At 45.8% G+C, this 18,968-nt stretch overlaps 1 protein-coding gene across 7 annotated transcripts in view; it reads left to right on the forward strand.

Annotated features, from left to right (window-relative positions):
* Positions 1-18,968, forward strand: part of LOC115144966 (nuclear factor 1 C-type-like) — a 136,381-nt gene that overhangs the window by 105,615 nt on the left and 11,798 nt on the right. For 3 of the 7 annotated variants that reach the window (XM_029686143.2, XM_029686148.2, XM_029686141.2), the window contains 5 exons: positions 631-755; positions 4,062-4,172; positions 5,118-5,362; positions 8,632-8,806; positions 10,930-11,015. In XM_029686143.2, the coding sequence (XP_029542003.1) occupies positions 631-755; positions 4,062-4,172; positions 5,118-5,362; positions 8,632-8,806; positions 10,930-11,015 (742 nt within the window). The remainder of the gene's footprint in view (positions 1-630; positions 756-4,061; positions 4,173-5,117; positions 5,363-8,631; positions 8,807-10,929; positions 11,016-18,968) is intronic. The other 4 variants (XM_029686142.2, XM_029686145.2, XM_029686146.2 and 1 more) reach the window with 4 other exon arrangements.

Raw genomic sequence — 18,968 nt, forward strand, 5'->3', positions numbered from 1 at the left:
CACCTCAGCACTGCGATGCAGTGCCTTAGACCACTGCGCCACTCGGGAGACCCGATATTCTGCTCAAACTCTGTATGCCATGGGCTCTCCGACCCTCTGTCCAGAGTGCATATGAGGAGATTACCGTGACTCAGCAGTCACATGGAATTTTACTGCGGTCATGACTGCCAGTGTGGCGGTAATACAGTCACCGCAACAGCCCTAGTGTTAACTAGTGACGACCATGTTCATTGGCTCTAATTTTCACCTGTAATAAAATTATAGCAAAAGATTGCAGTTGTGAGAGCATGATTTTAGAGTGTGAGAGGAGAAATCCATGTGAGCATGTGGTTTATTTGTGAGAGCTCAGTAACTTCTGAGTCTTGACAAAACAGAACAAAAAATCTCTGCTCGTGAATGAAGATTTCTGCGTGCGGAAATGATGTGCCCACGGGACCTCTCGACTCAGTGTTTGCTTGCTCAATGATGTTTCATCTTCACAGCTCCATTTTGCGTGCAATGGACTTTAGAGGGTGTAGTTTTAGTGTACATACTTTAGACACTGTACACAGTTTCCACCAGGAGCTCTCCATGTTTCACATTGCCTTCCCCTTATTTCCTCTTCCCTCTCTCCCTCTGTTTGACATCCAGGAGTAAGAGGCACAAGTCGGGCTCCATGGAGGATGATGTGGACACCAGTCCTGGAGGGGAGTACTACACCTCTCCCAACTCCCCGGCTAGCAGCTCCCGCAACTGGCAGGAAGACCTGGAAGGAGGTGAGCATCCCCTCTGGTCATCCACACAATCTCTTAGATATTGTATAGTTTTGTCCAAGGACAGTGCTTATTGCTCATCAGTTAGTACAGACGTATTCTGTCATGTTGAGGACACTGGCTATCCTCCAACTCTTCAGTGATAACAAAGGGTGTCTGAGTTCTGGTGTCCATCTTTAATTTTCTTTATTTCGGGTATCAAGAAACATTCATAATCACCGTGGGAAAACAGCTGAAATATCAGGCCATACTTTCACTTCAGGTACCTTGAAAGCTACTGACACAGTGCAAAAGAGCAAAAGAACAAATGACAAATATATCATGTTATGAACTGCTGCACAGTAAGCCTTGGCCGTGAAATACGCGGCTTCAAATTTCTCAAATTGAGCCTGACGTCGTAATTAATTCATGAACCAACACTTTTTGTGAAAGTCGACAAAAAGCCAAGTGGACCAGGGTACCTTGGAGCAGTATCCACAGATGCAACGTCGCAGTAGCTATCTTCTCTCTTTCCTCTCACCTCAGGCTCACGTACCAGTTTGCTAGTATGGAATGATTTTCCTAACAAAGATATCTAGCAAACAGTAAAGCTACTGTGTACCTCTCATCTAGATACAAGCAATTGTTTCAAGATGATTGTTTAAAGCAGTATTTTAAATATTGAAATGGCAATATGCCTTTCAATATGTGTATCGTACAGTATGGCTGTCCTCCCCCACCAGCACTGACCTGCTTCTGGTAAAAAGAGGAGGAGTAGGTTACAGCATGCACAGTGTGTTTCCAGTGGTTGAGTGTGGGTAAGAGCGGTGCCAGGTCGTCAGGTACGTGTGCTGAGGGAGTGGGGCCTGCCTGGTAAGTTCACTACACGTGCGGCAGCATCATTGGTATGAGCCATGAGGCGGTTCTCCATGGGTTAGCAGCAGAAAGGGGGATGAGGATCACCATCTTTACCTGAGTATTTAACACACACACATGAAACATTTTAACACACTGTGTGTTTGTGCTGTTAAGGGAGTTTATAGGCCTCCCATATAATCAATGCTGTGAGGTGATGCTGTTTAATTGTGTTGGACTCTCCACACTACACTAATAGTGTCCAGTGGCCTGTTAAGGGGCCTAGTGGTGTGTACGGGGCTTTGTGGTGCTGTTAGCCAGAGTAGCCCCGGCTGGGCCCCTGGCCCCAGGAGCACCCCTTGCTGCTGATGCTGTAACCAGAGCTGTGGAGGTCAGAAGAGCAGAGCCGGCCCCTCCCTCCCAGCCCGACCCCATCACAGGCCCTGTATGAGTCTAGTCCAGCCCTCATGTCGTGCTCTCTCTCTTCCTGTCTAGACAGCCCTAACAAGCTCCTCTTTATGGGTGGCTGGTAGCCTCGAGGTTAGAGCATTGGGCCAGTAACTGAAAGGTTGCTGGTTCGAATACCGGAAGTGAAAAAAGGTGAAACGAAGGTGAAAAACATCTGTTGCTGTGCCCTTGAACAAGGCATTTAACCCTAATTGCTCCAGGGGCACTGCACAGGGGTGACCCTGACTGTGACTTGCACTCCCTGCAGGTGTCTCAGGGGGAATGAACAAGTTTTTTTCCCATTACACACTTGTGTGTCACAGGACAAACTGAACACCCCCCAAATTATTATTATTATTATTATTTATTTTTTTATCCCCTTTTTCTCCCCAATTTCGTAGTATCCAAGTGTTAGTAATTACCATCTTGTCTCATCGCTACAACTCCCGTACGGGCTCGGGAGAGACGAAGGTCGAAAGCCATGCGTCCTCCGAAACACAACCCAACCAAGCCACACTGCTTCTTAACACAGCGTGCATCCAACCCGGAAGCCAGCCGCACCAATGTGTCGGAGGAAACTGGTGTACTGGTTGAGAGGGGAATGTTTGTGCACCTTCCCCCAGGTAGAAGAGGTCAGGGGAAGCTTGCGTCAGTCTGTAGTGTGAGGATTGGATTGGGAAGGTAAAGCCTGGCCTCCTGTAGAGCTGTGGCTCTGGACAGCAGCACTACCATCACTCTGTAGACTTTCTTTAAAAAATATATACATTTTCAAGATATTGTAATGTAAATGTAATGTGTCAAATACAGTAGGTAGATGTGTGGGTTGGAGAATGAGCTGGGAGATCAGTCAGATTAGTGTGATCAGGTAATTAACATCAGTGCTGTAATGGCTGCCCCTGCCTAGCCCCCAGCACTAAGCCGGACGTGCGTGTTTATCCTCTGAGCAAGTCTCTTGTTGAACCTCATCTGCACCCCTGCCCTCTGACATTCCCGAAAAGATGTGATTTGCTCACTCACTCTGCTCTGAGACAGAGGGCTAGGGGCGGATGGCTGGGGCAGAACAGGGGAAGAGGAAGCTGTCAGATAAGCCTCTCTCTCTTTCTGTTTTTCTCCCTCCCCCTCTCTCTTTCTCTCTTTCTCTCTTTCTTTCTTTCTTTCTTTCTTTCTTTCTTTCTTTCTTTCTTTCTTTCTTTCTTTCTTTCTTTCTTTCTTTCTTTCTTTCTTTCTTTCTTTCTTTCTTTCTTTCTCTCTCTCTCTCTCTCTCTCTCTCTCTCTCTCTCTCTCTCTCTCTCTTTCCTTTCTCTCCTTGCTCTCTCTCTCCATCTCTTTCTTAGAACATGATTAGAGTTAGAGGGGCATAACTGTATAATGTGTGAGAGAGAAACCTCAAAGTCATCACTCCATGACTGACAGATTGTTTCTTCCCACTGCACAGCAACAACATGTACACTGTCTGCTCTGCAACTCCAAAGAAGGAAACAAAGAAAGAGCTGTGCAATCTCAAGACTGATCTAAAACAGGCCCGAGCTGGGTGGAGAAAGTGTTCCTAGCACACATTCTGTTATCAACAAGAGTGCGATAGCAAACTAAACACAGAGGAGTAGGACAGTAATATCACTGCAACAGAGACCCATTTGTTTAGCACATGTAAGCAACTCGGGTATCAGGCACTGCAGGCCTCTTGGGAATGTGAGTGATCTACCTAGGCGAACCTGATTTGAGGTAGATCTGACCAGAACATAAACTTGTTTCTGATCCTATTGTTTCGTCCCAATGAGGAAGTTAGTTTGGAGCGTGTGTGCTTTACTGCATCTTACTGCAGAGCTGATAATGACTGACTGGGTCATCTCAATGCACCCTGCCACCCTGTGGTGAGCTCCTGCCATTACAACAGCCGTGTAGTAGCAGATTGGACTTGGCAATGAAATGTAGGGTCTTTTCAATATCCTCCACCAGACAGTCATTATTATTATGGGAGTCGTAGTGGCGTCAGTAACACCCTCTGTGTATCTCTGTCTCTGTGTCCAGGCATGTCCCCTGGAGTAAAGAAGACAGAGATGGACAGCCCGTCTCCTCAGGAGAGCTCCCCACGTCTCGGCTTCACACAGCACCACCGGCCCGTCATCGCAGTGCACAGTGGTCAGTACACACAGTCTTACACATGTCGCCCACCCACACACATTTAAAGGAGACATCTTGTCGCTGTTGCCACAATCTACCAAGCCTGACGTGCGTACTTCTCCTAGGATGTGAATTGTGAGAAGAATGCAGTCGGAAAATACATGTTTCATACATCAGAAAAGACATGTTTCATATGTCAAAAAGAATGCAGTCGGAAAATACATGTTTCATACATCAGAAAAGACATGTTTCATATGTCAGAAAAGACATGTTTCATAAGTCAGAAAAGATGTTTCATAAGTCAGAAAAGACATGTTTCATATGTCAGAAAAGACATGTTTCATATGTCAGAAAAGACATGTTTCATAAGTCAGAAAAGACATGTTTCATATGTCAGAAAATCTTTCATATGTCAGAAAATCGACCCTTCTTCATAGTTAAGATATTGTCTAAAAGTTAGCCTTTTTTTTCTGTACCTGTTGAGGTCATCCTGGTGTAGGTACTGACTGCAGGCTTTGTGCTTTAAACAAGATAAGCTTCCTTGTCGACAATGCATTACTTGGTTTTTAAAACTGAACTGCCCGTTAACACTTTTTGACAGGTAATTGTTTGTGGAGACAATGAAGAGTAATCTATGAGGAGGCGGCGTTCCCCAGCCAAACGTCTGCTGGATGATGCATGAACAATTAAAGCTGCTGTTAAAACGAATTGGCTATGTTAGCTCGTGGTCCTGATAAATAATAGTTGCCATCTCGCAACAGATACTGTACCAAGGGAGAGTCGGAAAGATTGAGTCATTTCATTGTTTTTGCAAAAGCACACATCTTCAATGGCACTTATCTCAAGCGTATCATCATTGTGGACCATGAAAAAGTACAATTATGGACATATTCTCTCTCTCTTTCTTTCTCTGTCTTTATTCCTCTCGTTTCTCCCCCTCTCTCTCTTTCTCTCTCTGTGCAGGGATCTCTCGGAGTCCGCACCCTTCCTCGTCTTTGCATTTCCCCACCACCTCCATCCTGCCCCAGTCCACCTCCTACTTCCCCCACACCGCCATCCGCTACCCGCCACACCTCAGCTCCCAAGACCCGCTGAAGGACCTGGTCTCCCTGGCCTGTGACCCGTCCAACCAGCAGCCCAGCCCAGTGAGTCCAGCCCATCTAACAACTCTAACTAGGGCCCCGAGTTTGTCCTGGTCAGGTCATTTGGTCAGTAAAACTTATGCCCCCTACTCATTACTCATGCTAGATAGGAACCCAGTAGAGAGAGTTGGCCTCCAATTCACCATGTTTTATGTGTTCATCTAGCAGAACCTGTAGTGTGACATCGTCTTTGGACCATGATTTCATGGCAAGACCTTAAGTTTGAGGTAATGTTAATTAAAGTTCACTCGCTCAGAGGGTGTGTGGTTTATTCAGAGAACTGTGTTATTTCCATTTGTTGTTTAAATGAATTTGTTTGTTTATGTATTCGGATCACCATTAGCTTTTACAGAGGCAGCAGCTATTATAGATTCACCTAATCGTTTGTTTGATATTTCATTCCTTCACGCTTCATGTTTCCTATGTCGTCACCCTGTCTCAAATGACCTGTAGACTGTATGAAATGCCATTTCATTCCCACATTCTCCCCCACCGCGGTCTTTACTAGTGGACTAGTATCCCCAATACTCTCCTGTAGGTGACGTAACCTGAGAGAGCGGCAGGTTTCCCTCACGTAGCTGTTATTCCCCCTCCCCTCTGCTCTAGACTGCAGGATGGAGCCGCCACAACCCTGCGTGACTCTCAGATGGATTAACACTCCCAGAAGGCGGCAACAAATCAATAGATCTGTAGCCATAAAATCATTGTAATAACTGTATGTGTTTTAGCCAACTTCTTCGATTATTACCGTTATTCAATGTGGTGGCTGTCTGGTAGTACAGTAGTGGTGAATCCCCCCGTCACATAGAGGAAAATAAGCCTTCAGTCTTCCTGCTCTGTTTAGACTCAGCCTGCTAGTCCTGCTGATCCTGGGACCAGACCAGCTCCTCAGACATGGTTACATTCATTACCAATATGTGACACAGACCTGAGAGGACCTGCCACTGCACCACATGCAAAAGACTCCTCTTCCCTGCTTTAAATAGGCCGGAATTACAAGCCAGGTTGCTCAATGGAGCTGTCGTACTGTTTCTGTATTGACTTGAACAGGGTGAAGGGACGGAGGGAAATGGTGGTGGTGGGGGGGCACTAGAGGAATGAACCTGAAGGAAATTCCAGTACGTCTCTGGCAGTGATGCTGATGTTGGCAGAGTGCACAAGTCTGACACAGGGAGAGAGGAGAGGATATACTTTTACTTGTATCAGAAGTGCCCCCAGCAGCAGCCACGCTGGGCTCTGCTCGGCCAAGTTTCTGCAGAGTCATTGAAATTCCCCCTGCTGCAGTGCGACTGCAGCCAGGCAGTCACACAGGACGAGTGCACGGCACCACAATGGAGCTGACTCATTTGCTCATCCATTGTTGTGGAGGACAGTGAGTGAGCAGTCCTCTCCTCTGGAGAGGGGAGAGTATCTGAAAGCCAGGCCAGCCAGGGGAAGAGCAGCCATGGATGGAGGGGTGGATGGATGACTAGCTGAGCAGTGCAGTGCTCTGGACATTACTCGCTCTCCCTCCTCTCTCCCTCCCTAACTCCCACATACACACACACACAGCAGTGGAGGCTGCTGAGTGGAGGCTGCTCAGTGGAGGCTGCTGAGTGGAGGCTGCTCAGTGGAGGCTGCTGAGTGGAGGCTGCTCAGTGGAGGCTGCTGAGTGGAGGACGGCTCAGTGGAGGACGGCTCATAATAATGGCTGGAACGGAGCTAATAGAATGGCATTAAACACCTAGAAACCATGGAAACCATGTATTTGATGTATTTGAGACCATTTCACTGATTCCAGTCCAGTCATTACCACAAGCCCGTTCTCCCCAAATGAAGGTGCCACCAACCTCCTGTGACACACACACACTCACACACACTCACACACACACAGTGCTGACGGAAAGAGAAAGAGAGAGAGAGAGAGAGAGAGAGAGAGAGAGAGAGAGAGAGAGAGAGAGAGAGAGAGAGAGAGAGAGAGTGCGAAATAGTTGAAGAGAGACAGGACCAGTGCAGTGGCTTGTAGTATTCTACCATCTGTGCTACAGCAGTGATGCTCCCCTACTCCTCCCAACTCCCCCAGAGCTGACGTGTTCCCTCCTCTCTCCCTTCACAGCTGACGTGTTCCCTCCTCTCTCCCTTCACAACTGACGTGTTCCCTCCTCTCTCCCCTCACAACTGACGTGTTCCCTCCTCTCTCCCTTCACAACTGACGTGTTCCCTCCTCTCTCCCTTCACAGCTGACGTGTTCCCTCCTCTCTCCCTTCACAGCTGACGTGTTCCCTCCTCTCTCCCCTCACAACTGACGTGTTCCCTCCTCTCTCCCTTCACAACTGACGTGTTCCCTCCTCTCTCCCTTCACAGCTGACGTGTTCCCTCCTCTCTCCCCTCACAGCTGACGTGTTCCCTCCTCTCTCCCTTCACAGCTGACGTGTTCCCTCCTCTCTCCCTTCACAACTGACGTGTTCCCTCCTCTCTCCCTTCACAACTGACGTGTTCCCTCCTCTCTCCCTTCACAACTGACGTGTTCCCTCCTCTCTCCCTTCACAACTGACGTGCTCCCTCCTCTCTCCCTTCACAGCTGACGTGTTCCCTCCTCTCTCCCTTCACAGCTGACGTGTTCCCTCCTCTCTCCCTTCACAACTGACGTGTTCCCTCCTCTCTCCCTTCACAACTAACGTGTTCCCTCCTCTCTCCCTTCACAACTGACGTGTTCCCTCCTCTCTCCCTTCACAACTGACGTGTTCCCTCCTCTCTCCCTTCACAACTGACGTGTTCCCTCCTCTCTCCCTTCACAGCTGACGTGTTCCCTCCTCTCTCCCTTCACAGCTGACGTGTTCCCTCCTCTCTCCCTTCACCACTGATGTGTTCCCTCCTCTCTCCCTTCACAACTGACGTGTTCCCTCCTCTCTCCCTTCACAACTGACGTGTTCCCTCCTCTCTCCCCTCACAACTGACGTGTTCCCTCCTCTCTCACTTCACAGCTGACGTGTTCTCTCCTCTCTCCCTTCACAGCTGACGTGTTCCCTCCTCTCTCCCCTCACAACTGACGTGTTCCCTCCTCTCTCCCTTCACAACTGACGTGTTCCCTCCTCTCTCCCTTCACAACTGACGTGTTCCCTCCTCTCTCCCTTCACAGCTGACGTGTTCCCTCCTCTCTCCCTTCACAACTGACGTGTTCCCTCCTCTCTCCCTTCACAACTGACGTGTTCCCTCCTCTCTCCCTTCACAGCTGACGTGTTCCCTCCTCTCTCCCTTCACAACTGACGTGTTCCCTCCTCTCTCCCTTCACAACTGACGTGTTCCCTCCTCTCTCCCTTCACAACTGACGTGTTCCCTCCTCTCTCCCCTCACAGCTGAATGGCAGTGGTCAAGTGAAGTTGCCCAGTCACTACATCTCCTCCCAGATGCTGGCGCCCCCTCCGCCCCCCGGCATGCCCCGTCTGACCCTGCCCTCCGACTCCAAGTCCAGCACCACCACCTCGGACGGGGGAGCCAACTCCCCCACGTCACCCAGTAAGTGGGCCGTTGGTGAGCCTGCTACTCCCAGCCTCTAGGTCTTCAATGACTATAGTTTTTGTGTGTGTGTGTGTGTGTGTGGGTGCATGCGTGCGTGCGTGCGTGCGTGCGTGCGTGCGTGCGTGCGTGCGTGCGTGTGTGTGTGTGTGTGTGTGCGTGCGTGCGTGCGTGTGTGTGTGTGTGTAGGGTTGTTATACAGATAATGGCTAATTTGATTGGATGATTCATGTCATTTTCTAAAACCGGTGCCCTCAACTCATCACATTTATGTGCTGGATGTGATTATAAAAAACAAAGCATAAATGATTCAGCACCGGAAGGGTGAGGCTATTGTCTCTCAATCCTTTATGAGAAAGAGAGAGAGAGAAAGCATTCAGGCATTGCAGACTTGTAATACAACTCCTACTCCTACTGTCATTAATCACCATCATCTAATTAAGAGACACACAGGACAGATCAATATGCGTACCTACTGCCGTGAGGGCGCTGTAACAATACCAATAAATCCTCATGTGGGATTTTGATTGAAATCTCTGCAAGTTCCTCCACTATGTCAGCTTCCATTAGTGATCCATTCAGTCAATCTGTATTGGAAAGTTACAGTACAAAGTTTGTTGGATGCTAACATAAATGAACAGTGCTTAACTGTCCATAGATCAGTGACCAAAGATGTGACCTATTATGATGTGATCAGTGACCTACTGTGATGTGATCAGTGACCTATTATGGTGTGATCCGTGACCTACTATGGTGTGATCAGTGACCTGCTGTGATGTGATCAGTGACCTACTATGATGTGATCAGTGACCTACTATGATGTGATCAGTGACCTACTATGATGTGATCAGTGACCTACTATGATGTGATCAGTGACCTGCTGTGATGTGACCTGCTGTGATGTGATCAGTGACCTGCTGTGGATGTGATCAGTGACCTACTGTGATGTGATCAGTGACCTACTAGGATGTGATCAGTGACCTACTATGATGTGATCAGTGACCTGATGTGATCAGTGACCTGCTGTGATGTGATCAGTGACCTGCTATGATGTGACCTGCTGTGATGTGATCAGTGACCTACTGTGATGTGATCAGTGACCTACTGTGATGTGATCAGTGACCTACGATGATGTGATCAGTGACCTGCTGTGATGTGATCAGTGACGTGATCAGTGACCTGCTGTGATGTGACCTGCTGTGATGTGATTAGTGACCTACTGTGATGTGATCAGTGACCTGCTGTGATGTGACCTACTATGATGTGATCAGTGACCTACTATGATGTGATCAGTGACCTGCTGTGATGTGATCAGTGACCTACTATGATTTGATCAGTGACCTACTATGATTTGATCAGTGACCTACTATGATGTGATCAGTGACCTACTATGATGTGACCTACTATAATGTGATCAGTGACCTACTATGTGACTAAGATAAGTTATGATCAAAATCAGTTCTGATATATGCTCTGAGGTTTGTATTGTGATGATGTGTGATCTACTATGATGTGATCAGTGACCTACTATGATGTGACCTACTATAATGTGATCAGTGACCTACTATGTGACTAAGATAAGTTATGATGACAATGAGGTTTGACTTAGTGTATTACTATGCATATTCCAAATTGACAATTTGGATGACAATTTGACTTAGTGTCTATATGCAAACTCTGCCTGTCTGGAAACACACTGAGGCAGGCCAATTCCCTTCAAATAACGGTGTGCACGACACATCTGCCATTCTTAATGCCTACAGTGATTTACATAACAAGCCATGAAGTTCTAAATGTCCTCTCTCTGTCTCTCTCTCTCTCTCTGCTCTCTCTCTCTCTCTGCTCTCTCTCTCTCTCTGCTCTGCTCTGCTCTCTCTCTCTCTCTCCCTCTCTCTCTCTCTCTCTCTCTCTCTCTCTCTCTCTGCTCTCTCTCTCTGCTCGCTCTCTCTCTCTCTCTCTGCTCTCTCTCTCTCTCTCTCTCTCTCATCTCTTCTCTCTCTCCCCTCTCTCTCTCTCCTCTCTCTCTCATCTCTTCTCTCTCTCTCTCTCTCTCTCTCTCTCTCCTCTCTCATCTCTTCTCTCTCTCTCTCTCTCTCTCTCTCTCTCTCTCTCTCTCTCTCTCTCTCTCTCTCTCTCAGCATACTCAGCTCCAGGGACGCCCCCTGCCAACCGCCCCTTTGTAGGGATTGGACCTCGAGACCCTGGCGGACTCTACCAGGCACAGGTACAGAGCACAGATAACTTATACTAGGAGAAAAGCAACTTCGATTTCTCTGTTTTCTGTTACACACTTGTTGATCTATATACTCATTTGAATATTCCTTATCACTATGATTTAAGAAAGTTGCTGATGTCATACATACCAAAGGCCTCTACTCCTGTTGCTCATGGCAGTTCAGAGCTGTAAACTCTCTCACCTCCCTGGCTTTGTTCCTCCCTCTGATATCAAAACCATATGTCTATGTTCAATTATAGATCTGAGGGCATTAGCTAGGATCTGCCTCAGGGTCTGAATGTTCACGGCCAGCCCAGGACCCATTTTCCCTGTGTGAGACAGATTCACATGGCTAAAAGCATTTCTCTCTTCTTCAAGCTTACATTTACCTCCGAGTGAGGTTGTAGTTATTCACGGTTAACACTCGTGGTCACTTCCGTTTAGAGATAGATGAGTCTTTAATTAGGAAAACTATAAACGTTAAAGTTGGTCTCACTGTTTTGCTGTTTTGCAAGACTAAAAGACCAACTAAACACAGTACCTCTATATTTCCCAATGTGGCTGCAGAGCAGAGGCTTTTGGGGCTTGCTGCTGCATTGCAGTGCTCCCTGCTCCATAAAAAGGGCAAGTGCACCTCAGTGAGGCGTGTGATGATGTAAAGTGAGAGAGGGAGAGAATGAGTGAGAAAGAGACCGCTGAGCTAGGAGAGGTGTGTTTGTGCATGTGCCTGCCTGCCTGCCTGCCTGCCTACCTGTGTGTGTGTGTGTGTGTGTGTGTGTGTGTGTGTGTGTGTGTGTGTGTGTGTGTGTGTGTGTGTGTGTGTGTGTGTGGTGTGTGTGTGTGTTTAGGAATGTAACTTGAGAGGTGAATTAGATCTAAAGCACAATGGCAGAGTCAGCAGATCTGGACCGGAGAAACATGAAAGAACACAGGGAGGTTGCAAAGGGAAGGTATATTATTGGAAACCTTCGACATTTACCAGTAAACTACCATAATTCTGGTCACTTTCAAGGATTTTTTGTAATTTATCACAAGACATCTCGTGGCCCTTTTGGATAATTCAGATTATCACAGATGTCTGTAATTATCTTTGGCCCTATGTGTGACCTTATCACATGTAAAATATAAAAAATAATAAATGATTGTAAAAAAAACAATAGAATGACAAATCTGTAAAACCTTATCCTAAACATAAACCCCAACTTAGTGAATACAATTGGTGTTTAACATGAGGGTTTCAGCATGAAATATCCTTTTATATTTTATACACACTTATTTATTTCACCATTTTAATATGTATTTGTTAATGTTTTGACGTCAAACTGGTGGCAGTTGTGAAAAAGTTCAATAGTTAGAAAAATTGCAGTTAACTGAGAGGAGAGGAGGGAAGGGGGAGGGGATGGAGGAGCCTATTCAGGATGGTCACGTCCAGGACTGTCTGGTTGCTAAGGGAAACCAGACATGATGTAATTGCAGGATGCACTTGGACTTCAGGGAAAGAAACAGTCAAGCCTATCCAGCTCTCGTCATTCTTCTAGCGATCCGTCCACTGCGCAAAAAAGCTGGGATTGATTGCTCAGGCTTAGAATTGAAAACCTGCTCCAGTGCATGGTGTGTGTGTGTGTGTGTGTCGGTGTGTGTGTGTGTGTGTGTGTCACTATTTACATTTTAATTATCACATCATTTTCTTTTGGATAGTAGTAAGGTTTTTTTTTCTGAAAATATAACATCATAATGCCTCAAAGGCAGCATAGTAATATAATAATATACACAGAATGTACAAAACATTAAGGACACCTTCCAAATGTTGAGTTTGCACCTCCCCTTTTGCCCTCAGAACAGCCTCAATTCGTTGGGGCATGGACTCTACAAGGTGTTGAAAGCGTTGCACAGGGATACTGGCCCATGTTGACTCCAATGCTTCCCACAGTTGTGTCAAGTTGGCTGGATGTCCTTTGGGTGGTGGATCATTATTGATCCACACTGGAAACAGCTGAGCATGAAAAACCCAGCCGCGTTGCAGTTCTTTACACACTCAATCCGGTGGACCTGGCACCTACTACCATACCCCATTCAAAGGCACACATTAAATATTGTGTCTTCACCATTCCCCTCTGAATGGCACACATACACAATCGTGTCTCATTTGTCTCAAGGCTTAAAAATCCTTCTTTAACCTGTCTCATCCCCTTCATCTACACTGATTGAAGTGGATTTAACAAGTGACAATAGGGGATCATAGCTTTCACCTGGATTCACCTGCTTAGTGTATGTCATGGAAAGAGCAGATGTTCCTAATGTTTTGAACACTCAGTGTAAGGCCAGTGAGTTCAGTACAATGGTGTGCTGCGTTGAGGGGACAGCTGGGTAGCTCTCCTGCTACCCTCTAACTGTGTAGCTCTCCTGCTACCCTCTAACTGTGGAGCTCTCCTGCTACCGTCTAACTGTGGAGCTCTCCTGCTACCCTCTAACTGTGGAGCTCTCCTGCTACCCTCTAACTGTGGAGCTCTCCTGCTACCGTCTAACTGTTGAGCTCTCCTGCTACCCTCTAACTGTGGAGCTCTCCTGCTTCCCTCTAACTGGGGAGCTCTCCTGCTTCCCTCTAACTGTGGAGCTCTCCTGCTTCCCTCTAACTGTGGAGCTCTCCTGCTACCCTCTAACTGTGGAGCTCTCCTGCTACCCTCTAACTGTGGAGCTCTCCTGCTTCCCTCTAACTGTGGAGCTCTCCTGCTACCCTCTAACTGTGGAGCTCTCCTGCTTCCCTCTAACTGTGGAGCTCTCCTGCTTCCCTCTAACTGTGGAGCTCTCCTGCTACCCTCTAACTCTGGAGCTCTCCTGCTTCCCTCTAACTGTGGAGCTCTGTCCCAGCTCTGTATTTTCATAGCTATAATTTCCCCACCGGGGGAAACATTTTGCAAGAAACAAAATATTGTTTTTGGAGTGAGACACTCACCACAGTTAACCTTGAATGGCTGCGGTCGCTTGTCTTTCCAATCACTAAAATGTTCTTTTGGTTCCTCGGAAGCGTGTATAATATGCAAATAATGAAGTTAATTAAATAAGTTATGCAACAAGAGTGCTGAAAGAAAAGGTGAACGCCTTTCCTCAACAAAAGAGAGAAATTATAAGACTGCCTATTCTTCTTTGCAGCATATTTGGAACCTGCTCCGTTCTCTAAATGTAATTCCTATTTCCTCGTAATTCACCATTAAATCATGACATTTTAAGGGACCTAAAGGACTTTTACTTTCAACTTTGAGATGTCTTCAACATTTTGTATTCATCTGTTTTTATATTAGTAACTATACTCATTGCCATGTTACACTGTTGAGATGCGTCATTCATATCACAGGCAATTGGATGAACGTATTTACCAGGAATTGGTTGTGAAGAAACGAGTAGTATGGGAGAGAGGCTTCTACCAAGAGGTCATAGACTGAACTACTGCTTCACTGATTGCTCAACAGCACCACCCTTCACTGTTGCCCAAAGTTCATTCATAGTTACATGAATTGTTACAATGGGAGTCCATGAATAATTGAGGGATTTACTTTATTGATATACTGTAGCCTCACACTTTAATATGTCGCTGATAGTGTGTTGTGCTCTGGTTTGGCCTGTGCACTGCTTTGTTGGACTATAGGGCCAGTACTACGGCATCTTCAAACAGTCTCCAGTCTCACTACTACATGTCCATATCGCTCCCGTTAAAGATGTGTCTTTCCTTTCCCAAGTATGAAGAGGAGTTGGACACAGCTGGTTGTTTGCTCCAGCTCCACTGGCCGTAATGTCAGCACAACCTCAGGGCTCTCTGTGACTCCAGGCCTCGGGCTGCTGCTATTGACCTAAATCTGGGCCTTTGCAAAGCAAGTTCATCACTGTTAAAATATATTGTAAAGAGAGAGACGTGTTCTGTTTTGAGGAAGGAGTCTGAGCCCAATGCAGAGAGGTCTGGCAAAGCTTATGCTTATTTGTAAAGAGAGAGACGTGTTCTGTTTTGAGGAAGGAGTCTGAGCCCAATGCAGAGAGGTCTGGCAAAGCTTATGCTTATTTGTAAAGAGAGAGACGTGTTCTGTTTTGAGGAAGGAGTCTGAGCCCAATGCAGAGAGGTCTGGCAAAGCTTATGCTTATTTGTAAAGAGAGAGACCCAGGAGGTTGCCACAGAAATGCCTAAATGAGAGGGGGGAATTCACCATGTAAATTGCCGGGCCCCACTGAGGCAAGTATTGTGTTTCTATAACGTAAACTCAAAATATATTGAATCATGACTGGCTTCTTGAGAGCGGAGGTAGATTGTATATTTTCCCCCCCTTCCAAAATACTGGAATGGCATGCGGCCATTTTAATTCATTACATAGATGAGATCCAAAACTCAACACGTTTGTTGATTAAATTATGCCAGTAGTAGAAGGCTCTGGACACTGTGTTGAATGCTGCAGTCATTTTTTTGTCAATTGCTAAGTTATGGTGCCTGTAGCCTACAGTATAGGCATTTACCCTCTGCACTCTTTAAGAGCTCAGCTGTATGGACACAGGGAAGACAGCAGCTCCAGTCATTACTGTAGGCTCTATCCCCATAGACTCAACAAGCAAAGGGGCCCTCCAGAGTTCACTCCCCTGGCACAGACCCTCATCACCCCCTGCTTTGACTGGCAACCTCCATTGTGGCCTTTCCTATGAGCCAGGCAACTCCACTGAATTACAATACTGCCTCTTTAATGTGGCTTTGGCTTGGTTTCTCCTGACCCTGCTCAGCAGTTTGTTTCCAAACCCCATTTCAACGTTTTTCCAAGAGTCTGTCCATAGCTCCATAGCTCACTCCTCATTCCCACAGAATACAGTGATAAGTAGGTACAAATTTGTACATCTGTGAATGATGAAGCGCCACTACATCGAGGTTATAAGCATACTAGCAGGCTCACTGCGGTGTGTGTGTGTTATCATTCGCTGTGTGTGTGTGTGTGTGTGTGTGTGTGTGTGTGTGTGTGTGTGTGTGTGTGTGTTATCATTTGCTGTGTGTGTGTGTGTGTGTGTGTGTGTGTGTGTGTGTGTGTGTGTGTGTGTGTGTGTGTGTGTGTGTGTGTGTGTGTGTGTGTGTGTGTGTGTGTGTGTGTGTTTGTGTGTGTGTGTGTGTGTGTTATCATTCGCTGTGTGTGTGTGTGTGTGTGTGTGTGTGTGTGTGTGTGTGTGTGTGTGTGTGTGTGTGTGTGTGTGTGTACCTGGTGAACAGTGGGCAGGCAGGAGTTAAGAGACTGGAGCCATGGACTACAAGGTATCACTCTGAGCATTAACAAGGAATAGGCAAGAAGTTTCCTTTTTAAACTTGATTAAATCAGTACAATTGGGTGCAGTTAAATAGGTCTGTTTGAGGGCTGTTAAAATGACATAAACCTTGGTGGAAAATGTTAAGATGGGGGCTGAGGGTACATGTTGTGTTTTATTTGATTCAGTCCTGTCAATTGTTTTTGTAAGATTTCAGTGGTCTGCAGGCAAATGCCAAAGTCCTAGTATGTTTTTTTAAAGGTTTGGGTGGAATCCTGCTGGGATCTTTCTCGCTGTAGCAGCTCTTTTACTCCATATTATTTTGAATTGCTCCATTTGGTTGGTCGTCCTGACTGGAAGTGTTTGGGCCCCATTAGTGGAGAAGACACTGATTGCAGAACACTGTGAAAATAAAGCACTGTGTCTGGAGTTGGCCACAAAACTACCCTGGTCATGCATTATTCACAATCACTACTATTCACATGGCGTCTCATACTGTACAGTAGGCCCAAAACAACACTGACATGCGCTGTGAACACACACACTCACACACACAGTCACACACACACACTCACACACAGGGTTTACAATGGCATAATAATGTTCAACACACTGACAGGAATTCTTAGCCCTCTTAATATTAATTGTTGAAGCGAAACATAATTATGTTGAATTTATGCACTTGATGTAGACATAAAAGTTCAACTGTTTATCATACGACACGTGTAACTGCCAAAATAAAGGAAACGCCAACATAAAGTATCTTAATAGGGTGTTGGACACCACGAGCCAGAACAGCTTCAATGCACATTGGCAAAGATTCTACAAGTGTCTGGAATTCTATTGGAGGGATGCGACACCATTCTTCCCACAATAAATTATATAATTTGGTGCTTTGTTGATGATGGTGGAAAAGGCCGTCTCAGGCTCCGCTTCAGAATCTCCCATAAGTGTTCAATTAGGTTGAGATCTGGTGACAGACGGCTAATAGTTGACATCGTTTTCATGCTCATCAAACCATTCAGTGGCCACTCGTAGCCAGGGCCGGATTAAGAAATCATAGGCCCTCTGGGCTTTGTTTTTTTCTTCTTGCCACCTCCCTCGCCCCCCTCGTCCACCAAGATGCAATTTGATGCGTGGTAAATTTACTGTTGAAGAAAAATACCCTTTATAATAAAGCCAATAACGTTTGCCATGTGGCATAGGCTACAGTTGAGCAGAAGCGTTTTTTTAGGATTTCTACACATGGGAATCATTTTTGCAGTGTATGAAAAAAATCTGCCTCTTAAAAACACATTTCATGCAATTCTACATCATTTGCATGACAGAAGACATTAGCTGAATCTTTTTTAATACCACACAAATTACCGAAGTGATTGGCTACTCTGACATCACAAAATGAGATCAACCTGGTATTGAATTCAAACAAACAATAGCCCAGGCCAATGAAGCGACACACCGATTGTACAATATTAGGAGCCAATATATATATATATATACTATAAATACAGTGTCAGTCAAAAGTTTAGACACACCTACTCATTCAAGGGTTTTTCTTTATTTTTACTATTTTCTACATTGTAGAATAATAGTGAAGACATCAACACTATGAAATAACACATGGAATCATGTAGTAACCAAAAAAGTGTTTAACAAACTATTAAAAGTAGCCACCCTTTGCCTTGATGACAGCTTGGCATTCTTGATGCACCTCTTGGCATTCTCTCAACAAGCTTCATTCCAGTCACCTGGAATGCATTTCAATCCATTTTAGATTTAATCTGTAATGTAACAAAATGTGGAAATGGTCAAGGTGTCTGTATACTTTCCGAAGGCACTGTATGTCTATGGCCACAAAGCAACAAGCTGTAGCCTATGTTTGTCTCACATGCTGCCCAAACTGCAGCGTTCCTGACTGTAGACATACCTGTAACTGCCAAAATAAAGGAAACACTTGAGTTAACAAGGGATGTTATGGTGTGAGGTGCATTTTCCCGGTTTAGGTCAACTTGTAGAATCTATGCCAAGGCGCGTTGAAGCTGTTCTGGCAGCTTGTGGTGGCGCAACATCCTTTTAAGATACTTTAGTTTCAGGTTTTAATGTTACATGCAGTGAAATGCCTTTCTTGCGAGCTCTAATCCCAACAATGCAGTAATCAATAACAATGTCATTCTAAAAATATCAAGGTAGAACAAAAACACACAATATATAAAAACAAGAAATAAGAAGAACATGATAAAGTAAGTAAGCATACTATATACAGGGTCAGTTCCAGTACCATATTTACAATGTGCAGGGATACTGGTGTGACAGAGGTAGATATGTTTAGAGGTAAGGTGACAGGGATACTGGCTTGACAGAGGTAGATATGTTTAGAGGTAAGGTGACAGGGATACTGGAGTGATGAAGGTAGATATGTTTAGGGGTAAGGTGACAGGGATACTGGAGTGACAGAGGTAGATATGTTTAGGGGTAAGGTGACAGGGATACTGGCGTGACAGAGGTAGATATGTTTAGGGGTAAGGTGACAGGGATACTGGAGTGACAGAGGTAGATATGTTTAGAGGTAAGGTGACAGGGATACTGGAGTGACAGAGGTAGATATGTTTAGAGGTAAGGTGACAGGGATACTGGAGTGACAGAGGTAGATATGTTTAGAGGTAAGGTGACAGGGATACTGGAGTGACAGAGGTAGATATG

The sequence above is a fragment of the Oncorhynchus nerka genome, linkage group LG17 (assembly GCF_034236695.1).
Source record: "Oncorhynchus nerka isolate Pitt River linkage group LG17, Oner_Uvic_2.0, whole genome shotgun sequence".
NCBI classification, from domain to species: domain Eukaryota; kingdom Metazoa; phylum Chordata; class Actinopteri; order Salmoniformes; family Salmonidae; genus Oncorhynchus; species Oncorhynchus nerka.